At 39.1% G+C, this 26,898-nt stretch overlaps 1 protein-coding gene across 3 annotated transcripts; it reads left to right on the forward strand.

Moving 5' to 3' along the window:
- Window positions 1-433: 433 nt before the first annotated feature.
- snx19b (sorting nexin 19b) lies at window positions 434-25,765 on the forward strand. Of its 3 annotated transcripts, none has more exons than XM_086142775.1 (14): window positions 434-573; window positions 1,659-1,752; window positions 1,857-2,051; window positions 2,593-3,816; window positions 4,665-4,863; window positions 5,001-5,101; window positions 5,218-5,337; window positions 5,518-5,642; window positions 6,449-6,542; window positions 6,662-6,818; window positions 7,119-7,245; window positions 20,013-20,197; window positions 21,059-21,146; window positions 21,539-25,765. In XM_086142775.1, the coding sequence occupies exons 1-14, from the start codon at window positions 545-547 to the stop codon at window positions 21,660-21,662; spliced, it is 2,862 nt and encodes a 953-aa protein (XP_085998901.1). In that variant the 5' UTR covers window positions 434-544; the 3' UTR covers window positions 21,663-25,765. The 3 variants fall into 3 exon arrangements, with proteins under 3 accessions (XP_085998901.1, XP_085998910.1, XP_085998895.1); XM_086142769.1 differs by having other exon boundaries at window positions 515-573; window positions 1,498-1,752; XM_086142784.1 differs by lacking the exon at window positions 1,659-1,752 and having other exon boundaries at window positions 506-573.
- Window positions 25,766-26,898: the final 1,133 nt, after the last annotated feature.

Below are 26,898 nucleotides of genomic sequence, written 5' to 3' on the forward strand. Positions count from 1 at the left end.
GTATGGCATTATTTAACAGTTCTTTAGGGGATAAACAATAACTACAACTACTACCACATCTAATGATAATAATTATGTTTAAAGCACTTTCCATTAAAGTGTTGCATAAAGAAGAAAAGTGAAATGGAAAGTCATTCATTCATTGACTGAACATTCCAATATCCCGAGACAGAAGAGAGAGAGAGAAAGTGAGAGAGAGAGAAGGAGTGAGAGAGGAGTGAGAGAGAAGGAGTGAGAGACAGAGAGAGAGAGAGAGAGAGAGAGAGAGAGAGAGAGAGAGATAGAGAGAGAGAGAGAACTAGTTTTCTCAGAATCGTCGGATGATAATGAAATAAATTCAGAAAATTATCAATTAGTCCAATATCTTACGTTTCCCATTGCGGTCGTAATTTATAATTTATTTATTTTATTCATTTATTTTTTTTAATGTGACAACACGAGACGCCTCGGACACGCATACTTCCATCAGCATACGTCACATTCCAGGAAGTAAACATCAGTTCACGAGACCTCCCATTAACTGCCAAGACAGCTCGTGCACATAATGTTATTTAGTAACTGCAGTTGTTGGAGGTAAGTACGCGCGCGTGACTCTGTGCGCGCGTGAACCCTTTTCAACAACGCACAGGTCACGGACTGTCTCTCTCTCTCTCCCTCTCTCGCTCTTTCCCCCCCTGTTGTAACGTCACAAGTCTTCCGCCCAAAAAATAGACATTTTAATTCGCGGCGTGTAATGATCGAGCTCTGTGTCACTGTCGGCTTTAAAAAAACTTGTAGGCGAATATATGAACGCATTGTCTCTTTTCGGCATGTATGTTACTCACGGAGAAGCCATTATTGTCACTAATATTTTCGCTATTTATCCTCCACACGCCATTACTCCCTTCCAGACGATGCTAACGTTAACCGTGGAGGGTGGAGACGAGTGTTAAAGCATACACCGTAAACAAAACAATAGAAGTCGCTTTTCAAATGTGTTGTATGCCGAACTTGATACCGTTTGACAAGGAGGCAGCGGGACAAAAGGTTTTAAACCACGCTAACGTTCCCGCCGTGACACCGGGCAAAGACAGAGAAATCGTCATATTTGTGCTTGAGATCAGGCGGCCGGTATTACAAATACAGACGGGTGACGATGAGGTCTTAAAACATTAGCCGATGCCAGTGCACGTCTAACCACTGAACTTCATGCTAAATTCGGTTATTAGTTTTAAAACTTTTGAAATATAGAGACATGTAAACCACAAAGTCAGCTTTGGTTAACCCCCATATTAAATCGACGTTCACTTATCTGTTAACCGAAGCAACATTAAATACAATATTATCTAGTGACTTGACTGGTTTCGTGGACCCTCTATAAAATTGTTTTATTGGGTTATTTCAAGCTGCTTGGGGACAAAAGCGTTCATATTTGAAACAATATTTAGCACAATTATAAGTCTATGCCATGCTAATCCCTGCCGCTAATCTGTAGTCTTAACCGGATGTGCATTTTAGGATGTGATGAGCTGCACGCATCCTCCTGGCATCAACCTCCCCTAGAATGTCATGGCTGAGGTCCTGGGACAGAGGACTTTGCTGGGTTTCGGTGTGGTGTTGGCATGGCTCGTGCTCTTCCACCTGCTTGTGAACATCTGGCTGTTGTGTGTGTTCACCAGCCTGCTGGTGGTATTTGGTGGATGGTTGGGCTCGCAGGCCATCCTGGAATCCAAAAGTGTGATCCACCTAGAGAGGTTTATCACAATGGAGCAGGTACACGCAACTGAGCTCCGGAGCTTTCTCGTCTTTTGTCCGGTTTGTTTTTTGATACCTGTTGAAATACTCGGATGTGTTCTTTTATACTCGCTTTGTATCAGATACCAAATACCGTGGAGGATGAGCAGCTGCTGGACAATGAAATCCGCCACACGGTCAAGAAAATCATCAGGGACTTTGTCTCCTCCTGGTATTGCACCATATCAACTGAAAGCAATTTTGAAATGGAGGTTCAAGAGGCCATGATCTCCATGGGAATGGAGCTGAAAAAGCGTGCAAAACAGGTGGACAGAAAGGTACAATTATTTTGACATACCGAGTGTACAGTATATTGTGGAGGAACATTGGTGATTCTAAATGACCATCTTAGAGCAGGTGGTCTAAAGTGGTCTGGTATATTAAGTATCGTGAAAAAACATTTACTTACATTAGTCATTTAATATTCTTGGAGCTAAAATGTATTAGTCAAGCACTGAATGACAATAATTAAGATTGCAGGTAACAAATCAATGAAATTGGTTACGCCTATTTTAAAGTCTTCTCTCAGGTACAGTATTTCATTGTTTTTAATGTTCATTAGTTTCACTGACATTTTTTATGTGAAAAATAACTATATACGCAAACCAAAATAATACATTACAGGCACATAATCTTGATCTTGGCTTTTCTGAGAAGTAGCATTTTCTTTGCATTAATGCATGTTTACGTAGTGTTTTGATGTGCATTTTTTTACTTGTTGACGTAGCCTGGGTAGATAAATTTGATACTATCTACAGTATAATGCAAAAACGTGGAAAAAACAAACAAATTTTGTGTTTTTCTTTTTAATCTCCACAGGAGCTGACCCAGGGCATACTTAACCTATTTGGCTGCCATCTCCAGGATTACCTTAGAGCCAAGGAGTTGATGTCTGAACAGCTGTTGACTCCTAATACAAAGGGAAGCAGTGATACTGAGCAGCTATGGACGGTATATTCCAAAGTTACCACGCCTCATCCTGCCATGGACAGTGGTGAAGTACAACTCAACTACACCAGAACGCTTGTGGATATCCTGCTGCATGTATTAGTGCCATCAACACACTTGGAAACTCGTACCGGACGCTGGGTAGTTGGCGAACTCATCACCTGCAACGTCTTCCTCCCACTTATTGCCAAGCTGTCCGATCCGGACTGGTTAAACCTTTTCTTAATTGATATATTCGATGGGACTGAGAAAGTGGAGGAGACAACTGTAACGGATTCACCGAGTTCCTCATTGTCACCACTTCCAGCTGAGTCACAGCCACCTTTAGCACAAGAGACAACATATGTGCCTCAGAACGACACTGAAGTCCTTTTACCGAAAGCCCAAACTGAAAAAGAAGATTGTGGGGAGCAAGTCATGTCTGAAAACCCCATCAATGATGGGACTGATTCAGATGAGGTGGACTTCAAACAGAATATCATAGAGGAAGATACCACTCAGCCCTTTCTAAGTAATTTCATTAGGGGAAGAAAGTCAAACCCATTTTACCAGGAAAATGACTCAGACCTGGATTCACCGTTAGGTGAATATAAACAGAGTTACATCGATTCCTTGGTTATGATAGATCAAGAGGAAGGCTTCTATGATAGCCAGAAAGAACACACATCTGTGGAAAGCAACAATGACGATGACTTGGAGGATGTTCCAGATACACTGAATGGATCCTGTCCTCAAGATCTGGTTAGGTCAGATTTATTGAACCACTCAAATGGTTGTGGCCCCTCTTTGGAAAGCACAACAACGGGGACTCCTATCAGCAGCCTCCAGAACTTGGAAGTGGAAGTTAGCTCCCCGTCAACAAACCCAGCCCGAGAGCTTCTTCTGGGTGTGCAAACACCCGGGTCCGGGAACGCCAATGAGCTTGCAGTTGTCAGTCCATTGCAGGGCTCCTCACCTATGCTGCCATTCAGCTTCGAACCCCTCAGCAGCCCCGACGGACCGGTCATAATCCAGAACCTTCGAATAACCGGCACCATTACAGCTAAGGAACACCGCGGCACGGGCTCACACCCCTACACCCTTTATACCATCAAAGTAAAGACCTAACCAGCTGTTCGCTTGCTTTATTTTGAACACAGACTATATTGCATTATTACATGTACTTGTACAAAATTGCTATTTCTCTAAAACTTTTCTATTCATAAAAGGCAGCTGAAATTGCATCAGTATGTGGCAATAGACAAAACACAGTCAAAGGTCCAACCGTGAATACAAGGACAATAGATTACAATAAAACGAGATCCAGTCAGGAGAGTAATGTATAATGAAATTGAATGAAGAATAGGTATATCAGTAAAATTGATAAAGCTAGATAGCTTAAATGCTAACTTGCATAGTTTATGTAATTCTGCTTTGCTGGATACAGATTAAAGACTAGTCTCAGAGCTCTTAGTGGTCAGTGAGAGATTAAAAAAAATGTTTAAGGCTACAAAAATAGTAAGAGCATTTCATGTGAGAAAATGAGCTTTTCTAAAAGCTAAAATATCTTATTCTAAAATAAATGGGGCTATGCAGAACATCTGTCTAGCACTTAATTTACAGTGAGCATGCACAATGAATTGTCAATTGTAATTCTTTTTTTTCCTCAATGGAAAACTGATTCTTTTCACTACCTTTTAAAATCACGAGCAGGATCACGAAAAGTCTAGTATCACTTGTTCACTGTTGAGGATCATTCATAGCATTTATAAGATAATAACTTTAAAGTAGCATAAACGTTAAAACCCAGAATCCTAACCAATTATCACTTTGTGGCTTTTCAAGAGTAGAAACTTCCACATTGATGTATCAGTGTTGACTGGCAGCAACTTAAATACAGATGCTTTTCTTTGTGAGGTCACAAATAGTGACATGATGACATTATGGCTGACGTCTTTTGGCAGTATGAGACGGCAGTGGTTTGCGAGAACAGCGGCAGTATCCAGTCAGGATCTGAGGATGCTGAAGCCTTACAGACAGGATGTGAGAGCCCTTCACCCTTGCAGCCGGTGGCTTATCATATGGTCAATAGACGATACAGTGAGTTTCTCAACCTACAGACACGTCTCGAGGACAAACCAGAGCTAAAAAAGCTCATCAAAGGTAGGAGAGAGAACATTTTAGATTCCCTAAATCTGCTAGTTGATCAGTTGCTTTGAGTTTGAATTCTTGACCATCACTAACAAATTCTATGCTACATTTAAAACTTTTTATTTCATTGTTTTTTTTTTTCCCTCAAGGTGTCAAAGGTCCCAAGAAAATATTTCCAGATATGCCTTTTGGGAACATGGACAGTGACAGGATAGAGGCAAGGAAAGGTCTGCTGGAGACCTTTCTTAAAGTTAGTAGATTTATATTTTATCACATTAATACACTATATTCAATGTATCGGTATATTCCACTGATGTAACTGACATAAAAAAAGAATAATATTAAGATTTTTTTCTTTTCATCCAGCATTTATGTATAATTCCTGAAATAGCCAACAGTGAGCAAATGCAGGAGTTTCTGGCTCTTAATACAGATGCACGGATTGCCTTTGTCAAGAAACCATTTATTGTGTCACGCATTGACAAGGTATGAACCTCAGTTTATTTTTATTGTGGTAAATGAATGACTATCACTCAGTATGTGAAAACCAAGTTATGAATTACATGTTTCCTTTGTCTGTCCTTTGATGCTCATTTGTCAGTATAATATAATGTTTCTAAACTGTTGTTGTAAATGTGAAATTCTGTAAATGTGTATGCTGCATAGATTGTGGTAAATGCCATTGTGGATACCCTGAAGACAGCGTTTCCTCGTTCAGAACCTCAAAGTCCTACAGAAGACACTGAATCTGAAATTGACGGAGGGAAAACACCTTCTGACAAGAAGAGCAAGTATGACCACAGAATTTAAAACTTACATAAACTCATAATAAAACAAGGAGATAGGTGAAGCTCCCTTTTGGCAGGTCGAAAGATCTAGTCATTATGGTAGATCCTTTTGTCATTACTTATTCTGTCTACAAACAGCGGCATGTCTCTTGAAAATTCTTTTTGGAGAATGTGGATTTAGTGGCCAGAGACGCAATAAAGCTGTGACTAAAATTCATATTTCGACGGACGACTCAATGTATGAATCTTGTACAGCTTTAGAATGGTGTTAAAAAGGAAAAAAATGGAAAGAAAACAGTGAGAATTTACTGTGAGCTATTTGCAGTTGTAGTTACTGCACTTGGCGTTACTTAAAGAAACACTGTACATATTTGAAAAAATGTAAAACTAAAATCCAAATTATAATTAAGCATTGTATACAATCCAGCTACGTTCAGTAGCCATGCTCAATTTGTGCATGATCACGTGTTTTCCCTTTATGCAGTGTAGTAAATATGTACAACATCTGACATGTAGCTCCAGTGTTGTAGTTATTGCACAATGATTAACACACAATGTAGTGTGTGTGTATACATATGTATTTATTTATACACCATGTAGCAAGACACAGTGGGGTATTTGCTGGTGGCACTACTGAAAAGACTTAAGAGTGTTATGTTGTCTCTAGAATATACATGTTATGTATAGGGTTAGATTAATTAAGTAACAAAATCCAGAGCCTGCTTGATTTTCTACCTACTGGCTTCTTCCCCCAACATTTATATGTATAAGTCAAATGTTTTTCTGACTTTGCTTGTACTTGTATACAGGTCCCGTCTGAAATTTTCAAGTAAAAGTGTCCCCTTTATGAATGGTTCTGACATGAAAACACCTGTTTTATTCAGCTGTGAGCAAACTGGAACTGTAAGTTATTACATTAATATTCACCACTTGAAATTAAGCTCATCCCCCTTTTATTTTTGGTTAACCAGACACCTTGCTCAGATAGCCAATCATATTTTGCCTCGGCTCTGCTCTCACAGGTTTTCAACGGGATATCACTGGAAGACTTGCAGATCTTTATGTCTAAACAAGAGAACCTTGCAGCCACATTCTCATTAAAGAGCGGGGACAGTACCGTAAGAGAGTCCAGAGGACATCCGGATGACACTTCCAGTGTAAAGCACAGTGAGGAGCATGGTAAGAACAGGGCGTGAGACACCGGAAAATATTAATGACATTTCCACAAATTAAGTGTGTTCAAAAGAAATCTAGGCATAGAAATGCTTACCACATTCTCATGCCGAACCAAAACCATTTTGACAATGTGGCCAGCATCACGATAGTCTTTCCACTAGAGGGCGCTGTTGCCAAATATATGAAGAGGCAATAACGCGCATGTTTTTTAAACACTTTTTGGAGCGGCCTGGCCTTTGCCGATGCATGTTTTGCAGCATATCATAATGAGTTGTGTTTTTTTTTTCTGCTTGTCACGGGTAGACGAGACAGCGCTAGCTGAAGTTGCAATGAACATCCTTTGTTTGGTGATGAGGGAGCAATGGAGCTGGCTGTGCACTGACAACATCCAGAGGACCATCAGGCTCCTGTTTGGGACCTTGATTAACAGGTGACATGCCGCACTCACCGGTGGGATGACATAATAAAATGCTTGAAGAACATAACAGAATGTCATATTACACACAACAACAGGTTTTACAAACATATACACATACTCCTTAAAATGTGAGGTTATGCGGATTCTATCCTTTCAGCAGTGGGACTATTGTCAACATAATTTTGTTTTTTTTCATATAAAGTGGCAGCAGCTAGTATGAATTGTTCTGCAGTTAAGATTTGTGCCAAACTAAGCAGCCTAAATGGAAAAAACCCTGCAAACTTTTCATTTAATTCAGGGTACTCCCTCTTTTTAAATGAACTGTAGGAAGTGTCATTCCTGTCAAATCATTGTTAAAAAGTCAGGCCGTTTTCATCACAACATTACTTTCCGATCAAAACTTTACCTCTTCATGGGCTACACTGGTCTGTTGTGTAATCACTAAACATTTAGCCGTTTATAATTCCGTGCTGTTGTCTCTTTTGCGCAACAGATGCAACACTAAAACATGATCTGGTGGTGTGACTTTAACTTAAATATGAAATGCTTCAGATTCCACTCACAACTGGGGCTGAACATGAACCAACTATTAGAGAGAATTAAATCCCAGGAAAGTCACATCAACAAAAATCATTGACATGCAGAGAAATCATCGACATGCAGAACAAAAACTCAAAAAGCAGAAGAGGAATTGGTGTGGAAATTAGAGAGTGGAAGTGCACAGTGGGAATCTTGGTGTCACGAGGCAGTCGCAGATGAGGGTTTTCACCTCTCATCCAAGAGGCTTCTTCATTTATCAGCGGCTGTGGGGAGTTTCATGTCTTCATGCCATAAGAGGGGGTGGTCGACTCTCGTGATCACATGTGAAACACGTGACCCCTGTTTGTTGGTGGAATGCTGAACTAAAAATAACCTGTTAAGCAATAGATGTTTCCCTGTTTTCATCGAAAGCATTGGAAAATTTCAGATGCCACAAAAGGTAAAATGCAAATTTTTTTAACAAAATGAACAAAGTCATGAAAGTTTAGTTTTGTCTTAAATTGAAGTGCATGGTCCAAACATTCTGTATAAAATCTCCAAGATTATAAATAATAGTATAAGAAATCTCACATTCTCATAGCTTTTATTGTACTGTATTGTTGTTTTTTTTTCTTTTGTGAAAGCCCATTCTTAACCACGTTTTAAAATTTCCAAAACGAAGGCTCGTACAATTATTTTCTTATTATGGACTGCTTTTTTGGTCGGCAATGCTTAAATTACTTGATAGTGCCACGGTCAAGTGGGAAACTCTGCATGTTGATAAAAAAGAGTTGAATGAAAGCAACAGCATTTAATGACACAGTCACGAGACTTAAAGTCTTTTTTTAAGTCTTCAGTTTATCTGGTATCCTGATGAAAGGACGAGAGTGCAAATCTATTCACTTATTGGCATTTCTTAGGCTATTTGTAGTCACTTACCAACTCATTAGCCATAGTAAAATGGTATACTCCTGGTGTAACAGAGCTGTCGGAAATTCTTGTCTTGTAAGTGGGTGGCAGGTTTCCATAGGGTAGATAGGATACTCTGACACTTCAAACATAGTTTTGGTCAGTGGTTTCACAACTGCTCTCTAAAAATATATACTAGCTATCAGTTATCTGAGTGGGACAAGAGATGTCATAAGGCTTTATGATCTTTTAGGTTAAAATACAGCTGGCTGGCTGGGGTGTCATCAAGTGAACTTTGTTCACATAAATGTGATTTTGAGGAGACGTGATAAGCCCTGTCTCGATGCACAGACGGTTACCAATATGAATGGCCCCCATGAAGCGCGCAGCTTTCCGCACTGGTTTGAATGATGACTCTTAAAGTCTCACCTGTGGCTAAACTCTCAACATTAGGAGGTTGCTGTTTTCCAAGTTTGAATTTCAAAATGTGTTCAGTCTGTCAGGTGTCATTGTGACCGATCTGTCACAACAATGGTTTGTACATTTTTTGTGAACTTTTACAGATTTTTGTTGTGCAGTCAAGTTCGTGTTGATAGAAGCTTTGATTTGTTTTGATACGTATTTTTTTTCTCGTGGCATTCATCTTATCTGCTGCACACCAGTGTCAGCTTGGAAAGACATTGATGTGCAGGGAACCTGTGGCCCATTTTGGTTTACAAAGCACACAGTAGGAATGCTGTTTGGAAATACTCTGCATTTGAGGTAAATGATCGTTAAAAGGTGAAGGACACAAACTGCTCCGATGCTAGACACAGGATACGTGCCACGACTGAGTGCTAACAAAAGATGTTAACACCACCAATATAACTTGCGAATGCAGCAGCAAAAGTATTAGCCAACCTCTGGAAGGAATTTAGAGATGATGGTGACAGCTCTCATTTCTCATGTGAGAATTGCTCCCTGCATTTAACCCATCGTGGAAGAACCATCAGCAGTGTGTGGCACCTGGGGAGCAGTTAGGAATTCAGTGTCTTGCTCAGCAGCACTTTGTGATAGATAGACCTCGACAATCAAACCAGAGACTTTCAGTTCCAAGAGAACCACTATTACCATCTGTCCCATTCCCTTAAGTAAAGTTCCTAAAATATCGTGATTCTTCTTTTTTTAATATCAGCCATTCTTTATCTCTGTAAGTAGTCAATTAAGAAAGGTCACACTTCCCTTGTTATGTTAGATTTTATATATGCCTAAAATTTGTGCTCTCAGTGTGTCAATTATTCACACTGTTAAAATAATGTACATTTTTTTTATTCTAAAGTTTTTGGATTAATGTAAGAAACCCCAGTATAATCATAGTCTGCCTTCAGTGGGAAGTTGCATTTAGCAGAAACCCAGTCCAGGCCAAATAATTACCGCAATTCATATGTATAAAATTGCAAGAAGAACAAACATTTATAATGTTTGAAATAAAACCTGTTTTGTGTGTTTTCATTTCAGTTTAACAGCCTCTCTCTTGAAATAGTATATAAGCCTCTAGTCTGGTAATGTCAGATTTTCACAGCCTAGAATATGGGACAGCTTAATATAAGTAAGGTCTCTTTTTCACAGTCTAAAAGGAACATCGAGCTCGAGCCAGATTGTTACCAAGTCTGGAAGTACCGTAGAAGCACCCAAGTAAGCTTCCAAAGTGGAACCGTTCTGTTTAATCATCACACAATATTATTATATTCTGTTAACTTTGTTTTGAAACACAATAGTCTCTGCGTGTGTAAAATCCCTGATCAGGTTCAAAAAGGTACAAATGAGAGACATTCAGAACAGTGACGTAATGGAGAGTAAATCAGGACACCTCCACGAATGCATGTGTTTGCAGCAGAATTAAGTGTGCCCTTTGAGACTCCCGATCGTTGCTTACGTGCACTGGACGACGTTCGCAAAAGTCATGTGGTGTCAGTGGTGATGATTATGTATGTCATTAATCTAATTACATCATGTGGTTCAGATTTGCTCGGGCAAACTATTTTGCTATTGGACTGCGCTCAGTAGCATGCTGTACATGTGGAACATTTTTCTTACAAATCCAGATGACAAATCATATCTGCTTCCAAGTTTACCTCATCATTCGTCCACGATGATACCTATTAAAGAAATAACTAGGTCTACTTTGTGAGTATACCTGCTCAACTGAACTGGTGCTTAACATCCACTTCTATGTATAATTTTTGCTGGCGTTGGCTACTTGTTGATCTAGATTGCATATATATTGATGTACAGAATATTCCCCCTCAGTCCAACCACATGTTAAGCCAGTGCAGCACCTGCCACCCAATGACATGATTCTTTATTTTTACTCCATAACATGGCATATTAATACCTCCATAAACAATTCAAATGACAATACGAGTCCTTGATGACAGATTGATGCTGGATATGAGGATGGCTGCTGGTACCGAGGATTTACAGCTTATCAACAGCTGTCAGAGGTAACACTGTCACTGCTTCAGTTTTTATCTTGTGCTCTTTAAGTCCCTTCCTCTGCCACACTGTTAATTAATACTTAGGGACCTTCCTCCACCATCCAGTCTCCTGCTTGGGTTTCCGTAGTGGGGAGCTACAACAGGATTTTGCGGCAACACTGAAATCAGTTTTTGTGCAAATGTTCCACAGCTGAGTTGTATCAAAGACTTGCAACATGCTTAACTCAAGGTAGTTTGAATCTTAACACAGTTGTTTTGTTGCAGTGTCACGCAGGGGGAGTTCTGAAGAAATGGTCATAGATATTATTCATATGAGAGACTGAAACATAAATGATTAGCATAAGGTGAGACTTTTCAAAGTCTGAGACGATGGTGTGCCAGGGGGGCCTGTCTGAATCAAAAGCAAATTTAGCTCTTTATATTTATGGTTAGAGTTCACCAAACACTAAAAGGTCGGGGAGAGGGTGTATACATGGCTAGTTTATCCAGAACATCCCATAGATGCCTGATTATATGAAAATGTTGATATTAGAGGTCAAGTTAACACCTCGGATGCATCGTTGAATCCTCACAACGTGAGTAAACCATTTTTTCTCTGTGGCAGGGTGTATTAATCTGCTTTAAAAGAGGCAAGTAAGAAGATCACATTATACATCAGCAAACAATAGGCTCTGACTAGTCAACGAACTGTCAAAAATGAAGTCCAAAAGAACTACAGGCTGCCCTTTCACAGAATTAGCAGCAAAAATTCACAAGAATCGGTATTGGAGTTAGGTCAGGCGAGATGCAACATCACAACTAAAATGATAAAGGTATCCTATCGCCTGGGGTCCCATTCCTTTCAAAGAAAATATTCTTAGAAAAATATGAGGATTTTAATTAGATATTAACGTAGCCAAACTAACTCTCACCTCATCCATTTGAAAGCTTGCATAAGCAGCATTAGTGTTGAAGCACAATGTTCCCTGTTTTGCTGTCAGGAGTTGAGAATGTCCATTTGTGGCATTGCTATTAAATATAGAACAGGTCAATTTTTTGGTAGTCTGCTTCAGGCTTGTCATCATATTTGCCAGAATTTTAAAAAGATGTTCCAGAAAATCACCACAAGTATAAATTGGTATGACCAATATATTGGTTTTGAGATATTGGCAGTATCAACATGATCGCCAATTATGTCTATATCTAATGACAAATCTGTTTTCCATTTCACACAGATTTGGTCCTCCAGTTAGAAGTCTAACAGGAGTTGTTCCTAGAATTTATATTTTTGGAACCGGCATTTCATTTGACACTTTAGGTGTTATTACAATGTCTGCATTTTATCACGTCTTAAAAAAAGTTAAACCACACGCTTTGGTAAAGTGTCAGAATGAGATGATTTATTTTGACAGTGATGTGGCAAATCCACAACCCATAACAGATATGGCCGGGGTCTTTTTTTGACAGCTCTAGTTGTTTTCACAGTGTGGAGATGATATCATAGTCCTCTGCTGTTTTTCTTTTTCAGCTGCTTTGCTTAGACATATGGGTCCTGCATGAGATCTGTCATGACCCATAAAGAGAAGACCTCTCTTGGAAGCCCCCTTTTCTTATGTCAGCAAGAATTTACTCTTGGGCAGTATGTTGGTGGTCAGAGGGCATGACTGATCTGGTAGTGAGTGTAGAAAAGTTACTGAAAGGGAGCTTGTTGCATAATGGGGTTAGCACTCTGCAGGAGGTCATACATCCCTGGACAGGCTGTTCCGGACACAAACCCAGACACACTTCTTATAGTGGGATGAGGCCGTCTGAGATATTTATGTATAACCCAGCATGTTAGCTGGAAGATTGCCTTGTGTCATGTCATTATCACGTTTGCTTGAGGTATTAGTCCATTTTTAGATGTACAAACATGTCTGCACTATAAATATGCCCTCTTGGTACAGGCTTACAGTAGTTGGCATTTACTTTCATATTCCAACAGACCTATGTAATAATCCCAAGGGAACATTGCAGGTCGCACACCAAAGTCAGTTGGCGCGAAGGTCGTGAAAGACAATTGTCCCGCCAGCCGCAGTGTGCCACCAGTCAAAGCTTAGAAGCCCGTGTATCCGTCAATCACTGTTTGGTTGGAGGAACATGAAAGATAATGAGATAAAGCCTGTCTTATGATAAAGTTGGATGGACAAGTGCAGTGTAGCTGAAACACCACCAAGATGTTTGTACAGTGATCTCAGTAAATGATAACCACTGTTTTGAATAAATGCAATTGTGAGATGAAGTCATGCTGTCACCCTTTGGCCTCTTCACATCTCCGGTGTCTGTTTTCACCACTCACCTGAGCCTCGGGCCTGAGATGTGCCTCCAAAGTAATGGTTCGTTCTCCCGTCTCCAGGGACATACTTTGGCAATGACATGTTGTCTGTCAAAAACTTGCTGCAGGCTTAGTTTAGCTCAAATGGGACCTAGTTATACTCGTGTGCGTTTACCATGAATGGCAACTAAATTAAATCCCTCTGGTTTCCAACACTACCATAGTTGTTTGCTTGCTCAGCTTGGTGTTTAATGCGTATTTGGATCTTCTTTCTCTCAGAACCAGTGCCAGAACAAATCTAATGGAGGGTGCACTGCACTTGGTTAACCGTAGATGGGCAAGATTTGCTGCTGGCTTTCCAAAACCCAGTGTATAATGAAACATTCCAAGCTTGATAATGTTACTTTGCCATCAAACTACAGACCTACTTCCACTTGGAGAAAAACTGCAAGTCTTTGTTTCAATATAACTGCAAGAAAACTGGAAATTGATAAGCAGCCCATCTTTCTCTTTGTCTGTCTGCCCGTCTGTCTTTTGTTCTCTTCTTCTTGCTTTCTCTTCTCTCTCTTTTTCTCTCACACACAAACACACCCTGCATTGTGTTTAGTTTTTTCGTCTGTCTATCATTGTGCCTCTGTGGTCTGACAGTGGAAAACTGATTCTTGCATAATATTTTGGAGGCACTGTAATATTCGACTTATCTGTCTCCAACTGTGTGTGGGGTTTTGGAGAGAATGCGCTGTTCAATCTAGTCCTGACCATTTTCTGTGTTTTAGAGCTGAAAAAATGTTGAGGACATGTCCCTCACAATTCAGGACAGCGTATAAACCTGCCAGCACAACAGAACCGTGGCAGCATGACAAAAGAAGGCCACACGACCCTTTCAAGCACTTCATTTAGCAGGAAATTCCCTAAAAGGCTATTTGCATCAGCATTCTATGGAGAAAAATAACAGAATACTTACCTGGATATTTTCCCCAATAATAAATCCTTGTGTGAACGCCCTTATATGTCAAGCACCAGCTCAGCCAATACGGCAATAAAACAAATATCCTTATAGTCCTTTGCCAGTGGCAATACATTAGCTTTGCGAAATCATTGTCTGATTTACTGACTGATTTACTACAGAGACCCATTCACTGACATACAGGAATGGCAAGTGATGCATTACATATCGCTAGCTGAAATTCTAACCCCACTACGTAACATTTTAATCTAATTTTGTTTCAGTACATACGTGACTGAGTCATTTTTTTTGGCTTTAGAGCAGACATACTGGAATCACAATCAAATTTTTACCTAAATTCAAGCCCTTTTGAAGTTTCATTGCGACTAATTTATTGGTGGACGAGTTTACAGACATAGACTAGTTTACAGAGATAGACAACAGCGCTAGTCTGTATGGTGATACATTATAAGTAGCACGACGCGGCAGAGCCGATGTTGACACTACACTTCCCAAAGGATTGGGGCTTAGATGACTTTTTCCAGAAAGTTAGATCATCTAATGCCAAGTGAAACTGTATCATTCCAATTTATAAAGTGACAGTAATTTCACAGTTACAGTTTTGCTTTGACTTTAAAGTGTAGCAACAAATGACAATGTCATTCTCGACACATCATGCATAATTAGGTCAATAGTCCAACTGATTACCATTTATTTGTATTACAATCTTCACCGCTGTGATGATTTGTTGGAAATGAAATCCTGTAAAAAGAGACCTCAGTCCTGGAGGGCTCCTTTTAGCTTATCTTGGGTGCATACTTTATCCTCTGTCTTTGGAAACCCGAGGGTGCTGACGGCAATAGATTTTCCTCCAAGGATCACAGCATGTCACCTGCAGTGTAAATATCGTTTTCTCTGCAGGCCAAACAGAGGTCTCAGTCATCACTGCCATATAGAATACCGCACTACTTTTCGGTGCTGCGACTTAGCAGCATGTTTTTCATTCAGCTCATGGTGTGCCAGTTACAACCATGTGTTACTTGTGTGCTGATGGCAAGGCCAACATATTAAATCATCCCTATGACAAGACTTGTATTTTTAATGGTCATCCATATTTACCATCATTTTTAGAATGTTAAGTTGCATAGAGATGAAATTTGTCAATTCTCTTTAGATGATCTGCAATTTGTAATATATTTAAAATAACCATAGTACTGTTCTGCACATTATGCACACAGTACATTTATTGGACACACCCCTCTTCATTTTTCCATGATGAAAAGTATCTGACCGAGTTGAGCTGGAAAACAAATCTTGTGGTTTTCATGGTAGCAGTAATGCTGTAAAGGCTAAGACTGTACCAGACCACAATCTCCCATATAGAATTACTCGGCATTTGTCAACCTTAATGTGTTTAAAGCCGCTGGTACTTGTGTGCATGGGTGTGTGTGGGTATGTGTCTGTGTATTTGTTTAAAACCTCATTTTAATGGCACAGCTGACAATAGTTGTGACCACACATACTTTGAAAGCATATCGTTGCAGCATGGTGGCTGGTATGGATGTGTTGCATGCTAACCAGTCTGTTAAATATGCACTTTGTTATAATAATGTGACACATTATGAATAAAGACAGTCTTAATTTAAGCCTCTAAACCACAGGTTTGATGTAGGCTTCCCGAGCTCGAGTGGAGGCCAAGTGAATCCAAGTAAAATAATACGAGGCATGAAATGGATATCAGTTAGAACATGTTAAATAGATGTATTGAGATCATAAGTCTAACATTTTTGCAAATCAACCAACTTTTTTTATTTAATATTGCAGGTCACAGCAAAGTGAAGTCGGAATGATTCTTAATTTTTTTTTAAATTGGAAATGACATTATTTGATTGTTTTACTGTAATCAATTTAGAGAGCTCAATTTTTCATTTGCACATTTAGTGTGCAAATACTGGAATCATTCTGACTTTAAATCTAGTGTTGCTGACATTCGGCATTTTGAATTGGAATTGCTTAGAGAAGGTCTCAAATTTAAAATTTCACAAACTGACACCCTTGTTGGTACATCAAAATCAATAGTGCGTATTAAAGAGAGGTACTCATCAATACCTATTGGGATTTATCCACTGAAATGATTTAGCACACAACCCGATAAATAATTACTTCACACATGCAAGTACCGCTTTTATTTCATAACACACAAATAAATTCAGGATTATCTAAAAACAAAACTGGGAACCTGATGGAAGAAATATGCCGCTGATGTTCAAAACTCCACTGGGCATCTTTCAACATGACTTTCACAATTAGCTTGATTATATGAACTCAACAGGAAAAAAGAAATGTGGCCGAGGCTTTTCCTTTTGAGTCTTGCTCTCCTTCATTACAACCATAGCTTCTGGTTTCAAGAGCTTTTGTGGCGGGTTTATATTTAAAAACATAGGGATATCCTTTTACCCTGGAATTCTTTGGTCCTGGTTTTGTGCAAAGTTAATCGTCATGACTTCATTGCCTGGGCCATAGGGGATTCTATCCCCCACCCCCTTTGCTCAAAGGCTGCAAATAAATTAACTCATCTACTGGTATATAAACAGTTTTCATCACATTTTTTTTTTGTCTGCGATAATTCAGCCATGTAATTATTTTGCAAGTCCTTTAATTTAATGAACTGATATTCAGTAAAATCAGATCCCTGTTTAGACTGCCGCTTTCATGCTATGGTTCATTGTTTTAGCGCCATCGATGTCAGAATCCAAATGCCAATACCAATATTAATTGAAAATGCCATCTCGTGTTAATGTTTATTGTTCACTATGGGCTGGAGAGGCTTGCTTTCATGGCCCCCTGCTTATCGCAAAAACACGCGTATGTGATTTCTAACAATAGACGTACTAGTCTACGTGGATCGTGCTGTGGAGACCAGGGATTTAGTGTTTAAATAAAAAGTAGGGTTTTCAGTTCATGCGAGAAGTATTAAAGAGAGTATCGAAAGCCCTTTTCATTCCATGATACACCGGTGCTTAAAAAGAAAACTAATTTCCACATATCTAATGCTTTCTTGAATAATTTCTGCAAACAATCCTGTTATACTTAGTTACAGATATTTATCCTGCAAATTTTATGGCTTGCACTTTTGATGTTTAAGTCGAAGAAAAAAAGAACATAAAAAACCAGAACGATGATTTTTCCAAAGCAGCAAAAAAGTTTAAATACCAGCAACCTAAAGGAGAGCCTCTCATTGAGATTACACCCACAATTATTTACGGAGTGCAAAGAATATACATTTAAGGGGCTATACAATCCTTTGGTGAGTGTCCTAAGATGAAAACTGCATTTGGGTTAGGCTCTGGCTATCTGGGCATCATTGATAAATCATTGTTAAAATGTCAAATGTACATTTCTCCAAATAAAGGTAAAAAGTGGAAAGTAATTTGCCAACTAAAAAATAAAGATTGTGTTAGCACAGGGGAAATCAAAAATAACAAATTACAGAAAACCTCTCTCTTGTCCAAAATGTTCAATATCACCTTTTACAAATGGCAATTTCAGCAAGCCAACAGGTTCTTTAAAGCATCAGTAATCCTCTCTGAAATTGTCTGTGACCATCAAGTCACATTGTATTAAAAGTGATTACAATCCGTAAATTAGTCCAAATAAAGATACAGTTCATAGGTTTATCAGTTGGTCCAGTCATCAGTGTAGTCCTTGGTTTTCCCGACTTCCTGCTTGTCTCGACCGCTCGTAACTCATTGTGATTTATTGCGCTTGTGTCTCGCCGGTATTAGCCAGTGAAGGGACAAACATTATTGTCCACCTGCTGAGTTTTAACCAGCCGCGACCAAAATACTCAGTTACCGGGGATAAGTCTGAGCTGAAGTACTGTGGATATCGGATCTTTCCCATTGACAGCTCTATCCATGAGCACTGAATTTCCAAAATTTCCTCCCGGGAATTAGTTTTCTGCATGCAAAATCAAAGAAAGATTTCACCCTTGTTAATATACATAAAAAGGTATCTGAGAACTGCAGCCTTTGTTTACCATTTAATAATAGGGGGAGACCCCGTTTGATCTATTTTTTGAAACCGTGTTCCCACTGTGACATTTTAGATGTGAAAAGAAACAAGCACATAAATTCTGAGTTGCAAGAACCGGATTATGTTTAAGAGTTCTCTGGTACCCTAAATTTGTTAATCTTACTATTAGTATGAAAAATACATTACCGGTGCATTAAATTCGTTCTCACCCTACCCCATCCATACAGTTTTTGTGAATTTTGAATGCTCTTTATAAGTACATGCACTTAAGCCACTTCCTTTATTATTCATAGTGCAGACATTTTGATTATCCCAAGTTGTTATTATTTTTCATCTACTTTTTTTCATTAATTAACTTGTTTATACTTATCCAGCCTTTTTTTTCATGGCATGACCTAATTTTTGTCAAAGGTAGCTTTTCCTTGGCTATATTATATATCATCATAATTTCTCATTCTTTCATATTTGTGTTTACCGCAGCACGGTGCTGAAACATTGTTGGCCAGGGAGACGTCTGAGAAACTTCCCACAGCACAGGGTGTGTTTTTTGGATTGTTGAGACACGTTTTTAAGCGTTTCATTTCCCAATGCTGACGCCCCGACACCAAAAGCACTGCCTCTAGCCATGCTTTGGCCACGCACTTTTTCATAAATGCAGTGTATTATATCATCATTGACGTGGAAAGAGTGTAATCCACTCTTTGCAAAATGTACCAATTTACATCCTAATCTATGGCTCTGACTTGGAGCCTGAGGCCATCTTCAGGCCAGGCACGGAAGCAAGAACAGGGTCAGGTTTTCGGTTGGCTTTTCGATTACGATACTGGGTTTTTGGGAAAAAAAAAAAGCAATTGCAGCCTTTTACTTCATTTAAATGTACTCCTAAGTGAAGTCTGGTTCAACAACTTTTACTCCAGTGGAGGATCAATCAGGCCTTTTTCAGGACACTATTTTGTTTTGAACTTCATTGCAACACAGCATGATATTGAAGATGTTTAGGGTGTCTGCATGCCCTGGAGACTTCTTACTGTTTAGTACAGTATTCAAGTGTTAAATGACCTGTACGTTTTACAGGCTTGACCTACACAATGCTTGGATGCTTGAGCTACATCAAGGTGTTGTTTTTAGCTTTTACTTTGCTCTTTAAATAACCCGCGCATCCAGTCTGGATGGCAACTGGGTGTGTTTCCGATACTCGTACGGTAAATCTTCGGCAAGGGGTCAAGTTAGAATGAAAGGGTCAATGTGCCCCCACCTCAATACAGCCCTTTTGAATGTATTCACCTGAAGACTTGAAATCTGGCAGTAATGTGGAAACCCAAAGAGATGTGGCGAAATATAATTGAGATGGGACCATGAAGGTAACGTTTAACAATAATTATCAAATTTTCAAGGTCATTCGTTGCTGGTCATTTCATGCATGAGGTCTCAATTCTTTTATTGGCCTTAGAAGCTAGTTTTCTTAGTTTTCTATAACAAAAGTTCATTGGGAGATAATTACAAATCCCCAAATTTTGAAAACCTGAGTAAAGAGGGAAGGAACCTCTCATTTATTGTCCAGAAGTAACAACTTCAAAATATTCTTATTTCTCATCCGCAGATGGGTGGATGTAACATTTGCCAACCTGACGTGTACCAGTTACTGGGTCGGATACCTGCAGGGGATCCAGGAGGCTGTGTGGCCGGGTGGAACTCTGCCCACTGCCCCCCAGATTGAACGCAGCCAGCAGCAGAAGGACCACACGAAGCAACAAGCATTACACTGTCTGATGAAACTTCTACCAGGTGCACAAAGAAACACGCACTGACACGGACACGCACTAAAAGTTTTACTAACGCAGCCTGAAACGCCTCGCTGATTAAGAAATCGTTTTCACACACATTAGGAGCGTACCTGCACCACCCTAAATATACGCTACAACTACCTGTTTAATCTCAAACGCAAACAGCTGTCCTATCAAAAGTAAACATAACAATTTGATAGAGAGCTGTTCGTGCACACAGGCCATCGGTCTGAAAGTTACGAGTGCTCAGAACATTACTGCAGAGCAAGCACCTACACACCTGCAAGTTTGACCTATTTTTTTTTTTTATTGGTCAATGTTGTTGATCTCTTTTGAGGTCTTGGATTAAAATGTTGCTGTGTAAGGCATTAAAAAAGCTTAAGTGACTTAAGTGTGTTTTATTACAAAAAACACGTGTTCTTCATTTACTGACTTGTGCTTAGAGCAGAATTAAGTGCAGTAATCTTCGGGTATATTTCGTGCTTGGGTTTTGCTGTTTTTGAACAACCTACTTTTAGTGAAAATTTGTAGAGGGATTCAAGGAGTGCTTGAAACATGCACATTTCAAATTGGAAGAATGGATGACTGACAGGGCTATCATCAGTGTGACACACTCCGTGTCCGGGGGGTCTTTTGGAAATTAAATATGTGCCCTGACATGGTTTGGTCAGACATTAAACTTCTTAAATAGAGGGTGGCAGCATGTCAGAGGGACCGGGTAAAATGCTTCATGACATTCAAACATATGACAACATTTGTATTTTCCGATACACTCAATCAGTCAATCTGATGCAACTCGCGCATAAAATGACTGCTTTTTTCACAGTCCACTAAATGCCATTACAAACCTTTGTGCTTCCAGATCTGGTCTCTGACCTACTAGGATCAGAAAAGTACAAAGTGAGCTGGCAGACTGTCTTGGACTCCTTTCAAGAACCGAACGTCAACAGGTACACCATCAGACTCCAAGCACAATGGTTCACCTCCAAAGTAAAATTTCTTGAGACTGTTCAAATAAATAAATAAATCAACTCATATTAACTCTCCATAGTTAGATATCCAGCAGTTTCTTCATGATTTGTTTTCAAAGGGTGGAAACATTCGCAATGTCTCTCTCAATCATGCATGTGTATGGTCCAGCAGGATTTTGATAGACCGGTAATGGTATGAACCAAGTTTCGAATTGTCCTGGTAGAGGTACGAGTCAAGTTAAAGCATGTCTGTCTGACCCACAAAGCCAATCCCGCTCACTTCACATGCTTTTGTTTACAACTGTGTAGGTATCAAATGTAAATTAGAAATATCTCCAACATTGCTAATTATGGGTTCTGTGTTTTCTTAGACACCTGGTTTTCTGCATATTTGACCTTCTGTTGGAGTTCCTGGTTCCTGAAATACCAGAGCAGGGCTTCCAGAGGAGTCTCCTGCAAAACTTATCCAAAAACCCAGAGAAGTTACTTGCTTGATGCAGCGACACACCACGGAAAGATCGGCGAAGCCTGTTCTCATATCTTTCCATCATTCTGACTAATCATACAGTGAGGCTGCTTGTTGTAGTAATGATCTGCGATTAGTTTTGTAGTAAATGTGTCCTTAGAGATTCTTTACTCATACTTGTCCTGGTTGTCGCTGGCTTTGTTAGACAGTCAAAAGATCAAAATATTTCCATCTACCGTTTCTCGGCAACACAACAGCGTATTTGTTTTCACATATCTGTCCTCTTAAATCAAAGTTGTACAGTGTTGTTATCTGTTTTAACCGTAACGTGTTTTCATATACTGCGCTAGTCAGTGAAATTTAAATGGAAACTTTGCTGTCCTTTTGTTTACACCGCTTCACTGGCTAGTTTGGGGATCACAAGGTGCAACCCCAAAAGAATAATTGCGCTAAAAATTCTCGACTCTGTGTCAGAGTTACTGTAGCTTACTTCAACACAACCCCATTCTGAAAACAACCATTTTTAAAGTGCTCGTTGTCTTGCATTGATGTTTTACACTGGTGATACACATCATCATGAACCTCAAATCTCCAGAAAACAAGACCAAAACAAGACCAACAAAAAAGCCTCTGAAATCCACACATTGTCTGTCCCCAGATACTGGTTTGACTTCTATGTGTTTCAGTGACTCCATAGACCGAGCGTTTAGCGATAGCGTTTGGTTATCAGACGTATTTGGAACCTCCAGGGTAAGAACAGCAGTTGCCAGTTAAAGAGGGAAATAATCTGGGTGCCACAGATGTAATCCCTTGCTCATCCAGATGACACAGGTTTGGATTTGCGATCAAATGACTTTTGTAGAAATTGCCAAAGGCGATCCAAATATGTAAAGTAGTCCTGCAAGGCAAGAATTTTACTTTGTCCTTGTTCGGAAAACATCGGTGAAGATGGAATATTCCTGGAGCCTCGACACAGAAATATTAGCCTGTGTCTGCCACATTGTTTTAGTCAGGCAGACATGTCTAACTGGGACACTGTCGGCTTGTGCAGCATGCAGCCATAGCCAACTGAAAATCATCAATCAGTGGAGGAGTGGGAGAAGATATCAGGCAGGATGCTCTGCCTTTTCTTGCTGTGGCTGGTTTAAGATTGCTCAGAATTCATGTTTCCCTTTTTAACATCAAGGTCAGAAACACATGAAGTTGACTAGTCTGTGTGAATGTGCAGTTTCAACAAAAGTCCGATATTATCTCTGGTACAAATTTGTGTTTATGTGATCATTTCTAAACCATGTTGTCTGTGTAATCTCTGTCATTGTGCGTGTACAGAGGTCTGTGAGAGTGGCTCTAACAGAGGGGAAAAAAACAGAATTCTAATTGCAGTGGATTGGCTGTGGCACAAATATTAAGGGGTATTTACCACCCACAGATTTCTTGTTGTTTACACCCGGCTTAATCATATTCCCTGTTACCAAGGAAACACACACTTTGTACCTCAGTGCTTTTATCATGATCTTCGGTGACGTTAATTATAACTGGGCAGCCATTTTCCTCTTCCTCACAAGTGGTTTTTAGCAAATTCAGTCCAAGAAAATAACTTCTATGGGGATCCAAAGCACTTATTTTTTTCTTCAATGCAGTGGTTAGTGTTAACCAGTTAGTTTTTTGACAGCTTTAAGAAACTTCATTTTGACATTTGCAGGATAATGCATTTATCATTTTACTGTTGATCCTCTGAAGGGAGGAGTTAGTTAATGGTTGCAGTCCAGCTGGATGTCTCTAAATCAAGCACCGTAAGTGATCCTTGATGTGATGATATGAAGTGTTCGAACAAGGTGTCCTGTACGTGGACATATTCCTGCGCGTTCACTTTACCTCAGAGCAGCTTCGATTTACATTAGAGTGCCTGGTGTGTGTGCAGTGGCAGCACATGTCTGGTGTGGCAAAGCTGCCGGTTCCCGCTCACCAACCTCTATGGTTTTGATTTTTTTTTTCTCTCTGCCCTCATCCCCTGTCACTGTTACATGAAGTCACGAAATCAGTAATTTCCTTTATTTAAATCATAAAGATTATGTTCTTCTTTTTTTCTGTTCCTCATTGACTAATTTTTAAATATCACACAGAGATAGTTATAGAACCACAGTTGTAAACTTCACATAATATTAGCTGTACTTTCTAAATATAATTTATTGTGCCACAATGAATTGTTACACCTCCACTCGGCACTTAATGTTTTCATCAGTCACCTGTTAGGCTGCTGTTTGCGGAGGCTCAACTGAGGACCATTTGGTAAGGAATCCCTCACATTTGTTGTTATACTGTGGTTGTATTGTCATTTTATTTAGACTGCGCTTGCTTTTCCTTTAGGTGTACTGAAACGAAGTAAAATCAAAATCGAGACTGAATGGCTTCAGGTCAGGATCGGGCTTTTCACAAGACCTCTTTTGATAAAGTAAACTGTAGTCATATTGTCACTGAAGGATGATTTATTTCATAGGACAGGGGTCACCTTCCACAACAAATATACAAGTTGTGCTGTGCTGATTTTGTGTTCATTTTATCATGAATGCTAAAAAAATTAGTTTTGACCCATTAAGGATACATTCAGGTTCTCATGTCGATCATTAGATAGATGCACCTTAAATGTTAAGTAGATGAAGGATTGATGATTTAAAATCCTTACCTTGATTACAAGAACTGAAAGCGAGTTTAAATAGTTTTTGGATATCAAAAACAAAACAATACAAAACGAGGCTTCAGCTATCCTCAAAGTTACGAGGGTCTCATTTTCTTTGCCACTTTTGGCAAGCATTGTGGTCTTGAAATTTGTCCGACAGTTGAAATACAGAGAGATCAAGTTGTCATCGAGGCTGATTTTGCTGTCGGTCATACCGGATGTAAATATTGTCAGACGTAGGTCTTTCTCATTTAAAATGACATCTCATCTCAATTGTCTGTCTTTGTCAACTTTCAAATTGTTACATTCCATTTGTTGTTAATTGTGTAAATGATATATATATATATTTTTAAATATTTATTGATCTATTTATTTGCTCAATTAAACACATTCAATCTTTAATTATCATACATAAACGCATCAAGAGTGTTGCCAAAGAGGACTGTCCTCAATTATGAAGTGCTTTTTCCTGGATTTTGCCTTACAAAGGGGCATGATGTCTGAGCTGCACCGATGCAGCATCTGTACAAAACTTGCCTTAGTAGCTTGAGCAGCCTCTTCCATTTATCTGCACTAAACTGATCAACATGTTATTTTTGATTCTGTCCGTGGAATCTGTCATGCCATAAACTTAAAAGTATTTATTCACATGCTGATGAAGGAATTGTATGTTTGATGCAGTGTGACACATGGTACATTGTACGTCTTCATGGTGCGATGCCGTCAACGCATCCTTTTACCATCGTAACAGTACACCCATTTAACAATGATGTGCAGGTTAAATTATTGATTTATGTTAGATTCTGATCCTGTACTTTTGTCATGACCCATGAACAATGTTATATTGTAATAAGGCGGCAACAATACATCTGTAACAGTCACTACGGCTACATTTTACATGGACCAAAATTCTTTGGACATTTACATATTTATAAGACCCGCTAACTTTATGTTCTTTACTTTTTCAGTAAGGTCATTTATTTAGCTAAATTATTCAGAACTGAACATACTCTTTTCTTATCTTGTATTTGGATCGTCCGTGCCTGGTGTTTTTCCACAATGTAACCTGTGAACATGTGCTGTGGCGTCACGCTGTGAAATTACTTTTGGTCTGTTTATAACAATCACTGCTTGTTTTCTGAGCTTATCTGCAAAACAATAAAGTTAATTATCAAGTCACAGCAATCTTTTATTTATAAGGAATGTTAAAAAAAGATAAGTATATGCCTGTTTAAAGATTCAGGTCTTTTATAAGGATAATGATTTCTCATCATTTGAGATGATAATCGCTGCTCCACTAACAAGGACCCCACAAAATTCAAAGATTTTTGCAATCTAGCTTATAAAGGTTTTAAATAAATTCTTTCTAGCAAGATTTATAGCATTCTTTACTCTTTCAAAAGCTGTCTGACTGTGCGTGCGTGCGTGCGTGTGTGTTTTTTGTCTACCTGATGCTTGGACCTGAACAACAAATTGACTGAATCTGTTGAAATTCTATCCACGTGGACAAGTGATGTCCCTCTGAAAAAACAAAAAATGTTAACATTGTCATTATGCTTTTATGTATAAGAGAAGGAAGGATGATGGATAAACAAAAGACTCTTTCTGCTCTTTGATTTCCTGAGGTTCACAAATTTCTGTGGGGGTGTGTAGAAGGTGCGGCACACAAGGGATTTTTACAAATTTGACCAATCATTGCAATAAATATAAGTAACACGTGTACCGACACACACCTCTGGATTTACAGCCGATTTGCGGTGGTGATTTCGTGACTGTGATGGAACATATATGTACATTGTACAATATGTACATTGTACATATATGTACAAAACTCTTTATATGTACATATATTTATGTATGTAAGGGTATTGCCTGTTTTGCACATATGTTTGGGGTTCAAAGGCCAAAACAATGGGTTCAGACTGAGTACTTAGTTATACATGGTTATACACCTAAATTCGCACACCCTTCACTTGTGTAGTAAGTGACCTTTTGGCTTTTTCGGGTAATATACAGATGCGTCATGGCAATTCAATATTGTAAATGATGTGAATATGAATAGGGTTTTCCAATTGAATTCCACTACTGAATTCCACTATATTTCCAATTGAATTCCACTATAATTCATTATTTGGTTTTTTTCCCTCTCTGTTTTTAATTGATTTGTATATAATTTTCATTGAGTTTGGAACAGATATTAGCCCAACTACATCCCGTACATACTGGATGTGCACAGTCCATCCACAGGAGGGCACTGTTAGTAAATTTATGAAGAGACGATATGATTCCAAGAATTGCACATTCATCAGCAAAAAATAAACACAAAATGGTCAAGTTCGAAAAAGGTACACACCCATCTGGCTCAGATGTTGCATTTTGATAAATCATATAGAACTATGGATGAATTTTACGTAACTCTGCCTGTTTGTGTCATACTACTGACTTTGCAGTTTGTCACGATGAGTTATGGGTGTTCCTGCTTTTCACGGTAGATGACATAGCGCTGGCAGAAGAGGCACTGAACATCGTCTGTATGCTGATGAAGGAGCAATGGAGCAGGCTGTGCACTGAAAACATTCAGTGGATCA

This window comes from Fistularia commersonii, chromosome 3, assembly GCF_037954325.1.
Source record: "Fistularia commersonii isolate RoL2024-O1a breed Wild chromosome 3, RoL_Fcom_v1.0, whole genome shotgun sequence".
NCBI classification, from domain to species: domain Eukaryota; kingdom Metazoa; phylum Chordata; class Actinopteri; order Syngnathiformes; family Fistulariidae; genus Fistularia; species Fistularia commersonii.

Excerpts from the sequence above, each read along its gene's own strand:
- snx19b (XM_086142769.1), top strand. The coding sequence starts at position 1,549 with ATGGCTGAGGTCCTGGGACAGAGGACTTTGCTGGGTTTCGGTGTGGTG. Across the intron at positions 5,338-5,517 it reads TTGTGTCACGCATTGACAAG|ATTGTGGTAAATGCCATTGT; the intron begins GTATGAACCTCA and ends TATGCTGCATAG. Across the intron at positions 6,819-7,118 it reads AAAGCACAGTGAGGAGCATG|ACGAGACAGCGCTAGCTGAA; the intron begins GTAAGAACAGGG and ends TGTCACGGGTAG.